Raw genomic sequence first — 14444 nt, 5'->3', positions numbered from 1 at the left:
AGTGCTGTCATGAAGTTTTATCAAAAATAAAGTACACTGAATTATCAACCAAGACGTTATGATATTGTTTGGTTCAATGTATATTCAAAATCCTTAAAGGATAACTGTTGCCAAAATGCAACCTGGGCTGTTTTTTTTACTGTAAACGAGACAAACCTATATCTAAAAGCATAATTACGACAAACGAGCCGTTTTTGAGATTGACCGTGATTTCATTTTGTGGTCAATGGCCGGTGAATGGGAGTACTAGGGGCATACATTTGAGCGCATCAAAATCGATATTTTTACAACACTAAGAAGGCTCGACACACCATGAAACTTTGCTCGAAGTATGGCCTGGGTCTCTACACATAAACTCGAGCATTGAGAACATTGTTCGTGTACACAGAGTTTACTAAAAAGAAAGGTTTTGAACAGCTCACTTTCGCTCGCAGCCGTGAGTGTCGATCTCCGAATGCGAATGAATGGACTCTATAGGAAGAAATATTAGGCTTATATGAGGCTCTTTTTACAACTAGAAGTTTAATATTGTTTTTCACTTGCGACAAAACAACGAATTAGCCGTGCATTTATATGGAAATAAATATGCTTTAGGAGCTATCCATCCTTGGAGATCAACACTTCTTGACTGGCAAGACGGCCGCGAGCGGAAACTCAAACAGTGAAAGTGAATTGTTCAAAACCTTTCTTTTTAGTAAACTCTGTGTACACGAACAATGTTCTCAATGCTTGAGTTCATGTGTAGAGACCCAGGCCATACTTCGAGCAAAGTTTCATGGTGTGTTGAGCCTTCTTAGTGTTGTAAAAATATCGATTTTGATGCGCTCAAATGTATGCCCCTAGTACTCCCATTCACCCGCCATTGACCACAAAACGAAATCACGGTCAATCTCAAAAATGGCTCGTTTGTCGTAATTATGCTTTTATATATAAGTTTGTCTCGTTTACAGTAAAAAAAAACAGCCCAGGTTGCATTTTGGCAACAGTTATCCTTTAAGTCACTATGAACTCAGTATGATCAACTTTTTACTATTTACAAAGAAAAATTGGATTCAAAATAGTCTCATAAACCACAATTGAAATATTGTTAATATTGTAATTGTTATTGATTTACTTCTGAAATTTTTTGATTAAAATAGAAAAAAAAAAAAAATACGAGGAATATGTAAGCAAAATCTTAATAGCTCAATATAAACCTTCTTATTAAATTATATATCACTGTGTTCCGGTAGTGACAAATTTGAGAAGAGGACAAATATTCAAAAAAGCTAGGTAATCCAGAGAAAAAAATGACTTGGCTTTTTATTAGCAGAAGATTCCAGCTGATCTAAGCTAAGCTTTAAGCTAGAATAATAGGATCATTTCAGCTCAAATCAATATTTCATGTCCATATACTTCTTTATTTGGCAAGTAGCCGTGTAATAAATGGGATAATGTAGAGTTAGCCGGTCATAATTGCAAAATAAACCCCTGCAGAGTGATATAAGGCTCCGTGTACACTACTTACCTCCACACCATCTTTCCTCCTGACTTGAACGTGCAACAGACGTTTCTGAGGAAAAAAGAAAAAAAAAATCAAGGAAAGAAGAGGGAAATGAATCCGTCAGGCTGATAAATGAGATCTTTAGAAGTTTCAGAACATTACAGCAAGTGAATTTTAAACTCAACCTATTATCGTGAAAATTCAAAGAGCTGAATAAGGAAAGTGGCACCTGTGACGCATTTTTATGATCAGTAATGGAAGTAAATGAGGTATAAACTTTTCTAACGAGCTGTAATGGAATGTTACTCTGTGAAAGACACGAGGGCTCTGCAGGCCAGACAATATTTACACAAGATTTACAGAATGGTCTTAAAAATTCATTCCCTGCGCTACACTGTAAGCGAGGTAATAACTCCCCTGACGATCATACTTTTAGCTATTACAAAGTGGCAGATCACATAATACCTGATAATTTTCAAGATGAGCACATTAAAAATGAAGCGACTGTTTGTATTGCGGCTCATCAGAGAGCTCAGACAACTAAGTACGGTTACTTCCTAAAATTATGGCCCTCATGCTTGAGTTTGTAAAACTTGTTAGATTTCGCTCTCACAGCGGAAGTATCTCTGGTATCGAGTGTATGAATGCAAATGCTACACGAAACATATCAGTGTAATGCATTTGTTCGATCGTGCCACTTAGACAGGCCAGAGGATGAGAGGCTAATTATCCCTGCACTGCAGAAATCAATGGTTTGGTGTGTCTCGCATTACTTCTTGTCAATAAGGGAAGATCCTTGTTTGTCCAGGGGTCGATATGGCAAGTGTTTGAGTGTATATGTGTGTGGGTTTCTGTGCCCACCTGGGATGAAGTTGGAGATGGGTAGACAGGCGCGTGTTTCACTGCTATTGCCTGAGCATTGGTTGCCGGTGGGAAACAGGACGTCACAATGCCGCAGGCGAACCTGAGATCCTGATGAGTCACAGGGGGACCATTCGGACCAATCAGACCAGCTCTCTGTACATGACAACAACAAGCCCAAATCAGATGCAAAGTGATGGAGAGGGGAGAGAATGTGAAGTGGCCTTTTCTCCATGAAGTCAATATGAAATAGAATTCTTAACCCATGTAGAGCTGTCATGATTCCTTGATTCAATTCGAGTACTCGATTTGGGAAAAATGGTGTTTGTTGAGTTACGGGTAAATTACCGAAGTGGCACACGAATGAGAATCTATGAAATGCATTATTAAATATACTGCATGATATACAAAACCCATTCAAAAATCATAATAAAACACAATGCTATTGTAAATTCACTTGCATGTAGGTTACATATGTGCAACTGCGTTCACAGTAGTGTTAATTTTGATAAACTATGATGAAAATTTTTTGTTGACAAGCTTTTTTCCCACAAGTAAAACACAACGAAGATGAGATGACAATAAGGTCAATAAATGAAAACTATGACTATATTAACATGCAATTTCGTTGACGAAAAAAGACTAAAATGTATTAAAAAAATTTAATAATTACTAAAAACCTCTTTTTATTTTCGTCAAAGAAAAGGAGACAAAATGTCATTGCAGATGGTGTACATGCCTCTACTACTCAAGCTTTCGTGTGTGGTTGCCAGATACAGTAACAGAGTTCAAATCCCTGAATCTCTTACAAGTGTACACTTTCTGCCTGGTGTTTTGCTTATTTTAAGCAATCTGGCAATCATTTGCACAAAAACAGGACAAGGTTGACTAAATATGATAACTAAAATGTACATCTGAGTAAGACTAGAGGTCATTGCACACTGAGTCCAAAATTTTCGCATGCATTTTTCGGTTTTCTCATATTCGTCATCCTTTCTTCAAAATGCATGTTACGGATGCGGATTTTTTATGACAGACGAAAGTTTCGGAGGCAGTGTGTAAACTCTATTGACATAACGTGAGGTCGTATTTATTTAACGTGCAAAAATTTCGGACAAAAATTTTGTACTTAGTGTGCAATGGCCTTAAGCCTAAATTAAAAATGGCTTTCAAAATTAATAAATTAATTAATGGTTAATTCATAATAATCTTGTTTCTAAAATGGCAAGTTCGTTGACTAAAACTAAACATTTAACATGGGACTAAGACTAAAATTGAAAATAGCTGATAAAATGAACACTAGTTCACAATAAATGCTGCTCCATACAAACTGTTCTCATTTACATGTGTGGAGCATCTCAAACTCCATTTCTGCATATGGCTTCGAGTTTGTGTTTATTACAATGTTCATCTGGGAATGCAATTTTATCAGATTTGTATAGTAAAACATTTATACACATGAGAATACATCAATATCTTTCTCAATATGCTAACTCTTCATCGCGATTTCAAAATAAAAGTTTAAACCCTTAATCATTTTGATGTCAACCTACAAAAAAAATGACAGTGGCTGTCACATTTCTGTCATGAAAAATGGCCAAATATTAAATATTAAGTGGACATTTAACTTAAATGTTGTTTAGTCAATATTAAACAAGGATTTGATCATGCAACAACAATTGTCAGGCCTTCTGCAGCCATTTGTTATAATGTGCAATGTATCTTAGCTCTATTGTTCATAATACAATATGCGTATTAGCAGTTTTGTTCAATAAAATCATATAATTACTTGCTTTTGATACCTTATTTGAACAAATTATTATTGCATCATTGATATTATATGTGTATTTTAAGTCATTTAAAAGGCTATTGTCCACTTAGGTTTGTTTTTATTGCAAAAAAATAAATAATTATGTGATTACTCGATTAATTGTATAATCGACCAAGTACTTGATTACCAAAATAATTGTTAGTCACAGCCCTAAACCCATGTATAATATGTGACCCTGGACCACAAAACCAGTCCTAAGTAGCAGAGGTATATTTGCAGCAATAGCCAAAAATACATTGAATGGGTCAAAATTATAATTTTTCTTTTATGCCAAAAATCATTAGGATATTAAGTAAAGATCATGTTCGATGACGATATTTTGTACATTTCCTACCGTAAATATATCAAAACTTATTTTTTATTTAGTAAAATGCACTGCTAAGAACTTAATTTGGACAACTTTAAAAGCAATTTTCTCATTATTTAGATTTTTTTGCACCCCCAGTTTCCAGATTTTCAAAGAGTTGTATCTCTGTCCTATCCTAACAAATCATAAATAAATGAAAAGCTTATTTATTCAGCTGCCGTATAAATCTCACTTTTAAAAAAATGGACCATTATGGTCCATGGTCACATATATTTGTTAATTTTGATGTGTGCAATGGTGAGCAGCAACATGCATTGGTGAGAACCTTTAATGCTTTTAACTCAATGCGAGTGCAATAACACTGACTGGATCAGAAGCTGTTTTGTTTTCTTTCTCTTGTCTTTCCCCTGCACTCTGCAGCTTATCACACCCACTTTATAACATGTTTCAAAACTGCTGTGAGAACTAACCGGTTTTGAAACAGGAGGCTTCATGACCTTTTAAACTGGCCCATGGTGCATCTAGTCTCCCAGCCCGACAATTGCCCAAAATTGCTTCTAAAGGCCCTGAGATACTCACAGTGAAGTTATTTTTCATTGTTCAGGGTGAAAAAAAGTTTTAAACATTTAAGTGGTGGCATAGAGTTAGTGAACAACCCAATGTTGCCAGTGTTACTGTAATGTTTAGATGAATATAAAAATATGTGCTACATGCCTTCCTCTCAATAATAAACATACAACACGATGAGAAAACAGCAGGTTAGAAAGCATCTGATCATAGTGTTGTGAATGTTGAAAGAATTGCGTTGCTTTCTACGCAGGGCCAGAAAGCTCTCGGATTTCAAGAAAAACATCTTAATTTGTGTTCCTAAGATGAACAAAGGTCTTGCAGGTTTGGAATGACATGAGGGTGAGTAATTAATAACAGAATTTTCATTTTTGGGTGAACTATCCCTTTAATAGAAGAAATAAAACAGAACTTTCAATGCTTACTTATGACGTAATGACCACAAACCAGTAGTTTGAAGGTGTTTACCAGCCTGAGAAAACTTTTTCATAAAGTTAACTTTGCCAAGCTGTTTTGCCCTCCCGAAATAAACTCCAAACAAACTTCATTTTGTCTTGATTTGGTTCAAAATGGTCATATCAGTTCTTGTTTCGAGTAGCTTGGAGTATCTCAGGGCTTTAAAACAAAGAAACTAGACCTTCTCGGCAGATTAGACTTTTATTTTCCAGCAGGGAAGGCTTGAAGTTGTGTTATGCCGTTATCGTGTGAGTGAACTGATTATCTTTGGCCTCTAAGCTAATTTAAACTAGACTCTACAAGGGAACCTAAAAAGCTTGGAATTCAGTTTAGGAGAAGTTCCTCACAGGGTCTTCTGATTAGCATTCCCCTCACTTATCCCGTCCTCTGTCTCCCGGCTGCACTGTACAGCTACACACGCGCTCGTGTAATGAATGGTGTGACAGATAGACCTGAACGCAGCTAATAAAAGGTCACTCCGTAACCTCACTACAGTTCTGGCTAATGGATGGACTGACATTTGAATACAAGCTCTCTTCTCCCATTCACCTTTCCGTGGATCAATGTGCGAGGTTTGACTCCGTCATCAATCGCCTTATCTTGCCCTCCTCTCTTGCACTCCCTGCTGCAGGCTTATGCATATTATCTTCGTATCGCAAGCTCGGCTTTACCATTTGCTTTTCTATGAAGTGTGACATTTTGATTTCCTCTGCTTTCATTCCCCCACGGGCCGCTTTATACGCGAGACATGACGAAAGGAAAGCAGGTACAAGACAAAGGCTTCCTATCCGCAAAAAAGCCATGTAATTTCCTGTCGGATTCAAGGTGTGAGCGTGTGTTAGAGTTCACGTAGGTTGAGTTCATGCACGTGATAAGGTGTGTGTGTGTACCGGGGCAGGGTTGGATGTTGCAGAGGGCCTCTTCAGTATGCAAACCCAGGCAGATGTCACCTCCGTAGGCAGGTGGAGGGTTGTTACAGGTGCGTGTGCGCATGTAGTGGCCTCCTCCGCATGTCACCGAGCATTTAGACCAAGGTGACCAGCACGACCAGCTCCCATCCACTAAAAGATAAGAAAAAGAAGACACCTAAATCACTACTGCGCTTATGTCATGAATAATTTTGGGACTAGCATCTTGCATTTGGTTCACTAAAATATTTTGAGTGTGTTCATATTGATTAAACCAAATGTGTTTTATGTTTTTTTTTCACACTTCTCTCACTGTTGCTCAGCAATGAGGAGTCATTCAGATAAACATGTTTAGTGTCATTAAATTTAAATGGGAAATATCATGGAAAACATGATTTAAAATCAACAGAATGATACAAACAGAAGAGTTCATTTTAAAACAAACACATACAATAGGCCCATAACACAAATGATCTGCAAAAAGAGGTCATTCAGAAGGCATCATATTTGTAATATCTATAATGATTTAGATATCAGAACCTATTCAGTATTGATCACATTTGAAGATATTAACCAATCACAGCACAGCTCATTTAAATATAAGTCACTTTAAGAACAAAAAATTACAGATAATGTACTCACCCCCTTGCCATCTAAGAAGTTCATGTCTGTCTTTCTTTAGTCGTAAGGAAATTATGTTTTTTTTGAGGAAAACGTTTCAGGATTTCTTTCCATATAATGGATATGTATGGTGCCCCTGAGTTTGAACTTCCAAAATGCAGTTTAAATGCAGCTTCAAAGGGTTCTAAATTATCACAGCCAAGGAAGAAAGGTCTTATCGAGCAAAGTGATCGGTTATTTTTGAAACATATACTTTTTAACCTGAAATGCTCGTAGTCTGTGGAATCTGGATCAGTACAGTTAGGGTATGTCTTAAACTTCAAAATTGCCCTACATCGCTGTTTTACCTTTTTCGTAAAGGGCGTTTGATCTTCTTTGTATGTTCACTTTGTAAACACTGGGTCGGTAGTTCTGCAGAGATGTAGGACGATTTTGAAGTTGGGGGAAAAATAAGATAGGAGTTTTTCGACATATCCTAACTGTCTTGAACTGGAAAAAACTGGAGTTCATGCAGACCTAGACAAGACGAGCGTTTGAGGTTAAAAAGTATATAAATTGTCAATTTGTTTCGAAAATGGCCGATCGTTCTGCTAGATGAGACCCTTCTACCTCGGCTGGGAACGTTTAGAGCCATTTGAAGCTGCATTTAAACTGCATTTTGGAAGTTCAAACTTGGGGTCACCATTGAAGTTCACTATATGGAGATAATTCCTGAAATGTTTTCCTCAAGAAACATTATTTCTTGTCAACTGAAGAAAGAAAGACATGAACATCTTGGATGACAAGGGAGTGAGTAAATGATCTGTACATTTTTGTTCTGGAAGTGAACTACTCCTTTAAAAGAACACTGACCTGTTAAAAGGATGAGAATGGGTAGAAAATAGTCACACTAAGGGCCAGTTCTACTAAACAAAGCTACCAAATCTACCGCCTGCTTTAAAGGGGTCATCGGATGCCCATTTTCCACAAGTTGATATGTTTTTTAAGGTCTTAATGAGAAGTCTATAACATACTTTGGTTACATTTTCTCAAAGGTAGTGTAAAAAACACTCTTTTTACCTGGTCAAAACCAGCCCTTTTTAGAGCGAGCTATTCTGGTGCATGTTGCTTTAAATGCTAATGAGCTCTGATCGCCCCGCCTCTCTCTGCTGTGGGATGACGAGCTGTAATGTTTACTTTAGCTGAATTTAGCTGCGAAACTTGCTAACTAGCACATTATTAAGAAAGGCCATTTGCAATGATGCATAAAAAACCCTTAGACTCATTTCTGCTGTGGGTGAAGCTGCATCACGAATGATTCGCACAAACATAGGCACATATGTAGATTGGAATCTGCGCTTTCCTTTCAAAAACGAAAGTAACGTTTATCCTCTGCATCTTCAGCAGCTCAGATGTCAGGAGTAAATGATGACTGTTCATTATTACATCCAACAACAGAACACCTCAATCACTCAATCAGAGACATTCTTGTCTTCCCCTGCAAATGAGTCGACACAATGGCGATCGGAGTCAGACTGTTTCAGCTCGGTGAGGGCGGGTCTAAAGTAAGGCACTCATGTCAACCAACTATCATGGGAGCGGCCTCTGTTGGTATGTCATCACCTGATTTTAAAAAAGGGATATTACTTTTAAAGATTAAAAAAATACCACTGGGTGGATTTTTATAATTGTTGGGTGGTTGTGTACACAAACTGCCAACACACATTAATGTTTAAACAACATGTAAAAGGGAGTTTTTCAGGGCGTTAAATAATGGCGCAAATACCAGTCATTTGACAATCACAAATGTTTTTAAATCATGTTGCGTGATTCATTATAATACCCTCCTCCCATATTTTTTGCATCTGAAAGGGAAACTCTTACAAAGGCATATTCAATAAGGTCAGGCACAAAAATAACTGTGTCCACACCTTTTCAGAGCTAATTCTTCACTGCGTGCCTTTAGTAAATCCTGACAGTACTTTTAAATGCCAAAAGACGTTGGCGCAAGCTGTTAGTAAATCTGGCCCTTAATTGTCTATTGAAATCTGAGACTAAGTCATCTTAGTCTGGTTTAAGCTATGCTTATTCATTCATTCCAGCAGGGTTATGACTGTATTTGATCCTGAAATACTGATTATAAATGGACTTAGAGTGCCAAAAAGTGAATATGCTCCATTTAATTTAAACAGATACAGGAAATGTATTCATCTACTACCACAATATGAATAAATGATGTCACCCTAGTTACCTCTGATATGATCATTACAATGAAATCATCTGGTGTCAAAACAAGCTAAATCCAACTGCACTTGTGTCATGAATCAATTTTAGGAATAGCATTTGTCATTTCACAATAAACAGAGAAATCAGAATAATTATATTTGAACAATTTTGAGTGTCATTGTAACTCTAAATGTATAACAATAGATTATATCAATAGAGGTAAATATCTTGATGATCATGATTTTTTTTCTCTACACTTCTCACACCGCTGCTTAGAAAAGAGGAGTCATTCAGATAAACATGTTTAGTCATTCAATTTAAATGGGAAATATCATTGAAGGAGTTCAATTTAATATGTACACATACTTCCATATCACAACCACTTGTGGAAAATATTCTGCAAAAACAGGTCATTCAGAAGGCATCACAATTGATATATCAAAACTATTGTGAATTTGATAACAGCACCTATTAAATATTCAGAAATTTGTTGGGGTTGGGACTCATTTTACACTTGAAGAGGTTAGCCAATCATAACACAGCTCATTTACATAATACTTATAAAAACACTAGCCTGTTAAAGGATGAGAGATGGCAGAAAATAGTCACATTAAACTAAAATGTCTATTTAAAAAAGTTAAAAACCAGCTAGTTTTAGAGAGTTTTGGACCCTTTTCAGCTGACCAGACTGGGAGACCACCTGAAAACAAGTCATCTTAGGCTGGTTTTAGCTGTGTTATTTTTTCCCCAGCAAGGTTATTCTGTATTTGATCATAAAATACTGATTATAAATGGACTTTGAGGGGAAAAAGTGAATATTCTCCATTTCATTTAAATGGATGCAGGAAATTTACTGTAATGAATGAATGACATCAGGTTAGTTACCTCTGAAAAGATCATTACAATGAAATTATTTGGTGTCAAAATCCTACTGTGGTTGTTTCATGAATAATTCTGGGAATTTCTTTTTCACAGTAAATAGTGAAAATAGAATAATTATATCTGAGTATTTTGAGTGTGATTGCAACTCTAAATGTGTAACAGTTTATGTCGATAGAGGCAAATGTGTTTTATGATTTTTCTCTACACTTCTCATACTGTTGCTTAGCAAAGAGGAGTCATTTAGATAAACATGTTTAGTCATTACATTTAAATGGGAAATAACATGGAAGACAGAATTTTAGATTAATAAAATATTAAAAATAAAAGAGTTCAATTTAACATGTACACATACTTCCATATCACAATCATTTAATGAAAATGATCTGCAAATTAGGCAATTCAGAAGACACAACATTTGTAATACCAAAACTATTATGATTTAGATAACAGCAACTATTTAATATTCAGAAATGTGGTGGGGTTGGGACTCATTTCATATTTGAAGAGGTTAGCCAATTATAGCACAGCTCATTTACACATAAATCTCATAAAGAACACTGGCCTCTTAAAAGGATAAGATGGGGTAGAAAAGAGTAACAGTAAATTGTCTATTGAAAAAACAGTTTTTAGCAAAGACTGTACACAATATGTAAGGATATGTATGTATGCCGTTAGAAGCATGGACTGTAAAAAATATGGTTGTAGTGTCTGTGACGTCACCAGTAGGTTTCTGAAAAGCGTTTTTGAAGCTCATAGTGGGCGGGAGTCGGCCATCGCCATCTTGGAATCGCGTCATTGTGCGTCACTCTCGGATAATCGAAAATGGGCAAAGAGGCGGGATGTGGGAAGAGCTGGTTGCTGAAACCACGTCTGCCTTGTGCAACAGTGGTGACCTCAAATGCTCGTCTTGTCTAGCTTGGCAAGATGAGCGTTTGAGATTAAAAAGTAAATGTTTTTCAGAATCCTTCTGCGCCTGTCATAAATCAATTTTAGGAATAGCATCTGTCATTTCACAGTAAATAGAGAAAATGGAATAATTATATCTGAATAATTTTGAGTGTCATTGTAACTCTAAATGTGTAACAATATTACATCAACAGCGGCAAATGTATTTTATGATTTTCTCTAAACTTCTCACACTGTGAGTCCTTCAGATAAACATGTTTAGTCATTACATTTAAATGGGAAATATCATGGAAAACAGGATTTAAAATAAATAAAATATTACAAATAAAACAGTTCAACTGTTGAACTGTTGCTCCTTTACATAAAATCTCTTAAAAGAACTATGGCCTGGTAAAAGGATGGGAGAGGGTATAAAATAGTCACATGAAAATAAAATGTGTATTGAAAAAAGCTGGTCTGTTAGCTGAGGTTTTGGACTTTTCCCATCTGACTAAGCTTGGAGACCACCTGAAACCAAGGTTTTTATCTGTATTTATTCATTCCAGTATTATGGCTGTATTTGATTATGAAATACTGATCATAAATGCACTTTGAGGGGAAAAAGTTAATTTATTTTAAATAAATTAATGACATCACCATAGTTACCTCCGAATAAGATCATTAAAACGAAATCAAATGGTGTCAAAACAATCCGACTGCGCTTGTTTCATGAATAATTTTGGGTATAGCTTTTCACAGTAAATAATGAAAATAGAATAATTATATCAGAATAATTTTGAGTGTGATTGCAACTCTAAATGAGTAACAGTTTAGGTCCTACTTTACATTAGGTGGCCTTAACTACTATGTACTTACATTTAAATTAATAATTTGGTACAATGTACTTATTGTGTACATACATGTTTTTACATTGTAGTTATCTTTTTTTAAAAACCTATATGTAATTACATTTGTAATTAATTTCTATAATTACCACTGTTGACCATCCCTTATAACCTAAACCACCCTTAAACCTACCTGTCCAACCCATACCACCAAACCTGTCCCTAACCTTACCCATATCCCACCTTAATAGAAAAAAAAGTGTTTTGCAATGCAATATGGCCACGTTAAGTACATCATACTTATTTTTTGTTGTAAGTACATGTAGTTAAGGCCACCTAATATAAAGTGTGACCACAGTTTATACTGATAGAGGCAAATGTGCAAAAGAGAGGAGTCATTCAGGCTGAACATATTTAGTGTAATTAAAATTAAATGGGATATTATTGAAAACGGGATTTCAAATAAATAAAATATTAGAAATTAAAGAGTTCAATTTAGCATGTACACATACTTCCATATCACGAAGACATCACATTTGTAATATCAAAACAGGTATGAAAGAGATATCAGCATCTATTTAACATTTTGAAATTTGCTGGGGTTGGGACTCATTTTATATTGGAAGAGGTTAGCCAATCACAGCACTGCTCATTTACATAAATATACTGGCCTGTTAAAAGGATGAGAGATGGTAGAACAATTACAAAGAAAATCTTTGATGTAAAAACAGCTGTTTTTAGCTGGTCTATTGACTAGTTCTAAAGAGGTTTTGGGCACTTTCTCTGCTGGTTTTAGCAGCAGGGTTATGATTGTAATTGATCATGAAGCACTGATTATAAGTGGACTCTAAGAGGAAAAACTGTTTTTGCCTATCATTTAAACAGATCCGTCACATTTATTCGCCTATTACCACAATATGAATGAATGACATCACCCTAGTTAACTCTGATATGATCTCTACAATGAAATCATCTGGTGTCAAAACCAGCTAAATCCAGATGCTAAGACTGCTGGGAATCAGGGGGTCGATGAGGAGAGAGGCTGTTCACACAATCTGCTCTGGAGCTCTGCTTCTCCCTCGCGCTCTCACTCTGACCCCTGCTCTAATTAATGAGGCTAAACGAACCATCAATTCACTCCCTCCTCTCTTCAGTGAGTGCCAAGCACAGGGTCATCACCCGCGACAACTGGGAGAACAGAGAACAACTCACAAAACACTACGACTGTCTTGGCACTAATTAAAGGAAAACAAGCATACTGAGTCTCATTTTACATTAGCATCAGCTGTCTGACAAGTTTGTGGAAGAAGGGTGAGAGCGTATTGTCATTAACATGAGTAGATTTCGGCTGTGTTTAGTACATATTATAATGGCTGTTATTAACAAACTGTATGCTAAACAGTATATGGTAAGCTATAAATAATTAAAACTTATATTAAAAAAATCATTTGTGCAATGATCTCATAGCATACTGTATATAGTTCAGCAAATGACATCGAATTATCATTTAGGAAATAAGTCGATTTTATTTATTTATTTAAATTTCACATATGTGACCCTGGACCACAAAACCAGTCATAAGGTTAAATTTGTCAAAACTGAGATGTATACATCACATGAAAGCTCAATAAATAAGCTTTCTATTGATGTATGGTTGGTTAGGATAGGACAATATTTGACTGAGATACATCTATTTGAAATCAGAAATCTGAGGATGCAAAAAAATCAAAAATACTGAGAAAATCACCTTTGAAGTTGTCCAAATTAGGTTATTAACAATGCATATTACAAATCAAAACTTATATTTTGATATGTTTACAGTAGGAATTTTACAAAAAATCTTCATGGAACATGAACTTTACTTAACTTCTTAACAGTGGTGGACAGTAACGAAGTAGTTGTAATTCGTTACTGTACTTAAGTACATTTTTCAAGTATCTGTACTTTACTGGAGTAGTTTTATTTTGAGTAACTTTTACTTTTACTTCACTACATTCCAAAGCATAATATCGTACTTTTTACTCGACTACATTTAATAAAACATGTCGTTACTCCTTATAATATATTACGTGCTCCGAGACGCAGAAGCAGTGTCTGATTAATGAACAAACTGATTCTTTTCAATCGGTTCACAAATCGCCACAAGCGATTCATTCACGAATTGGACTGATCCAATTGCAGCTGTTCAAACTCACTGATTCAAATGAGCCGTTTAGAGCGAGTCTCCAGTCATCTGAATTCACAAATAAGAACCGGGAGATTGTGAGCGCGCGCGACTGATGCTGCGAAAAGTAAGATATAATGTCGAGTTTTAGGATTAATTATTGCAATTGTCAGTTGTTTGCGAACTAAATCTGCTGTAAAGGGTGATGTATTTAAGCCCGCTGAAATGATTAAATGCAGACACATCAACATCGTCTCTTTTTAGGTAAAAAAACGAAACATTAAAATAAAACAGATTAAATCAAATAACTCATAACGTTACACGTTCATATTCCTCGCTGCTGTAACCTCAACAGTTTTATTAAAATGCTACGCATTTAGCCCTATGTGACGTCTGTTTTTATATTGTTTATTAACGGTATACTTTTTT

The 14444-nt window shown here is 35.8% G+C and overlaps 1 protein-coding gene across 1 annotated transcript in view; it reads right to left on the bottom strand.

Annotated features, from left to right (window-relative positions):
• Window positions 1-14444, bottom strand: part of sema5a (sema domain, seven thrombospondin repeats (type 1 and type 1-like), transmembrane domain (TM) and short cytoplasmic domain, (semaphorin) 5A) — a 145500-nt gene that overhangs the window by 6284 nt on the left and 124772 nt on the right. The window contains exons 17-19 of the mRNA XM_073830555.1: window positions 6396-6566; window positions 2345-2500; window positions 1508-1552 (exon numbers count right to left, since the gene is read on the bottom strand). Of these exons, the coding sequence (XP_073686656.1) occupies window positions 1508-1552; window positions 2345-2500; window positions 6396-6566 (372 nt within the window). The remainder of the gene's footprint in view (window positions 1-1507; window positions 1553-2344; window positions 2501-6395; window positions 6567-14444) is intronic.

Source organism: Garra rufa, chromosome 24 (assembly GCF_049309525.1).
Source record: "Garra rufa chromosome 24, GarRuf1.0, whole genome shotgun sequence".
Taxonomy (NCBI): domain Eukaryota; kingdom Metazoa; phylum Chordata; class Actinopteri; order Cypriniformes; family Cyprinidae; genus Garra; species Garra rufa.
This window is presented reverse-complemented; position numbering and strand designations above follow the sequence as displayed.